The 2,389-nt window shown below is 60.4% G+C and overlaps 1 protein-coding gene across 1 annotated transcript in view; it reads right to left on the reverse strand.

Moving 5' to 3' along the window:
- Positions 1-776: 776 nt before the first annotated feature.
- MST1R (macrophage stimulating 1 receptor) overlaps positions 777-2,389 on the reverse strand; it is a gene marked incomplete at its 5' end in the record, with an annotated part of 8,072 nt that continues 6,459 nt past the window's right edge. The window contains one exon of the mRNA XM_015568284.1: positions 777-1,321. Coding sequence (XP_015423770.1) covers positions 1,069-1,321 — 253 coding nt within the window. The remainder of the gene's footprint in view (positions 1,322-2,389) is intronic.

Raw genomic sequence — 2,389 nt, forward strand, 5'->3', positions numbered from 1 at the left:
AGGGGCTGAGCCGGGGGCGGGGCCAGCCATCCTGGCTGCTGCAGTCCTGGGAGCTCCTCTGCCCTCTGGGGTCCACCCGAGTCCCCCGGGCCCTGCACCCTGGGTCCGAGTCTCGCTACCCTCCTGTTCTCTGGAGGCTTCTCCCTGACCCAGCTCCTTCCCAGCCTCAGGGTCTCTCTTCCAGCTCTGCTTCTGCACAGCTTCCACTTGGCAGGGCCTTAGCCAGAACATCACCTGCTCAGACCTCCCTCGCCTCTGCACTCACCTTTATTCAATACATTTTTATTGATTTCAGAGAGAAAGGGATAGAAACATCCATGAGGAGAGAATCATTGATCGGCTGCCTCCTGCACACCCCACACCGGGGATCGAGCCCACAACCCCGCATGTGCCCTTGACCAGAATCAAAGCTGGGCCCCTTCAGTCTGCAGGCTGACGCTCTATCCACTGAGCCACACCAGCCAGGGCTGTTTTCACCTGTCCATCTAATGCTGTGTTCCATTCCCCCAAAGCCACCTGGTTTGCTTGTTTTTTTAAATATACATATATATATATTTATTGATTTTAGAGAGGGGGGGAGAAACACCAATACGAGAGAGAAACATCAATTGGCTGCCTCCTGCACGCCCCCTACTGGGGATTGAGCCTGCAACCCCAGGCATGTGTCCTGACCAGGAATTGAACCAGCAACCTCTTGGTACACGGGATGACGTTCAACCACCTGAGCCACACGGGCCAGGGCCACCTGTCTTTTTCTTTCAGAGCATTTACCAGAATTTATGCTTAAAGTCATTCATTGACTGCTTCATGGGCCAGTGTCACAGTTGAGTCCCCTGCGCCCAGAGGCCAGGCACGCAGCAGGCGCTCCGTAAGTGCTCAAGGATCACCCGCAATGGCTCCCTCTGTGGCATGAGGGGCCCGTGTGCCTTGTCCCCTGCTAGAGCCTGAAGGTTAAGGGTCAGGAACAGAGCAGTGGGCAGCTGGGGCCACCCCCTTGGCGCGGCCTGGGGTTAACTCCCCGGCGAGGTGATGCAGGTCCAGGCGCTCGGGGCCTGCTTGGGGCCGAGGTCACGTGGGCCTCGGTGGCTCTGAGAGGGGCCGAGGCCGGCTGGTGCTCCCGTGCACACGTGGGGACAGCGGCAGTTCCGGGGACATGGGCTCGTTGGAGGCGGCGAGGCCCAGGTTCACGTAGGCCACGGTCAGCTGCACGTAGTGGTCCCCGTGCAGGGCCGCGGCCACCTGCTCCACTTCTCCCACCAGCGTCCCAAAGGTGGGGCGCGCCGCGGGGTCCGCTGCCCAGCAGCGCTGCATCACTGTGTACCTGCGGGGTGGGGAGTGTCAGGGCAGGGCATGCCTCCACCCGCAGACTCTGAGCGGCCCACTGCTGCCCCCTGGCAGGCACGTGGGCATGAGGACGGTGACAGGGCCTAACGCTTAGCTCAGCCCGGCAAGGACAGCCCTTCTCATCTTGTGATGGCTGCTCCCGTCCTGCCTTCCCACCCTTAGAGGTCGAAATGCCTTAGAGGTTAAGAGCTTGGGTTCCGGTGCCCGCGTGCCCTGGGCTGTGTGATTTGGGTCAAGTTCCTTAACCTCTCTGTGTCTCTGGATCCTCCTCTGATCCCAAAGCTGTCGGGGGCGTAAGGAGACAGGATGCCCATGAGGGGCCCAGCTCACAGGCTGCAGGGCATCATCACACAGCCTCCAGGGAGGAAGCCCAGACACAAGGACGTGTGGGTGGTACCAGCAGTTTCTCTGGTTGCCAGAGAAACTGCCCCTTTATCTTGGGAATGTCATCCCTGCCTTAAACGACACTTTAAGTGCCCTACACACAATAACCTCACATAATTCTCAGACTCCCTAAGGGCGGGTCTATTATCATCCCAATTTACAGATGAGAAAACTGAGGCCCAGAGAGGAGGAGCGACTTGCTCTGGGATGGCGTTGGGCTGCCCAGATCCCCCTTCATTCTCCTAAGGCTGCCGACTGCTCAAGGCTGAGGTCCTAGTCAGGAAAGAGCCGCCTCCCCCAGGCCACACCCCTCTCCAGGGACAGCTGTGACTGGTGACTGACTAACATCTGGTACCAAGACCCGGCACCTTGATCTTAATTTTGTAAAACTCCGCAGGGCCGTCAGCTCCGGCAGTCCCGGATGGGCTGCGGCCCCTGTGGGTCTGCATCGATGCCCACTTCTCTGCCTGCCCAGGCCTGCGCCCCTCGCCCCCACCTCCCAATAAGCCCCCTGCACAGGAAACTCCATCTCGGGGTCTGCTTCAGGGCCTCGCTCCGGCCAGAGGCATCAGTGAGGTGGGCAATCACAGAAGCCCAGGCGGGCGGGCGTGCAGGGCCACTCCTCCGCGCAGCCGGGACAGGACCCGCGGCCTGGGTCTGC

The sequence above is a fragment of the Myotis davidii genome, unplaced genomic scaffold (genome assembly GCF_000327345.1).
Source record: "Myotis davidii unplaced genomic scaffold, ASM32734v1 scaffold663, whole genome shotgun sequence".
NCBI lineage: Eukaryota > Metazoa > Chordata > Mammalia > Chiroptera > Vespertilionidae > Myotis > Myotis davidii.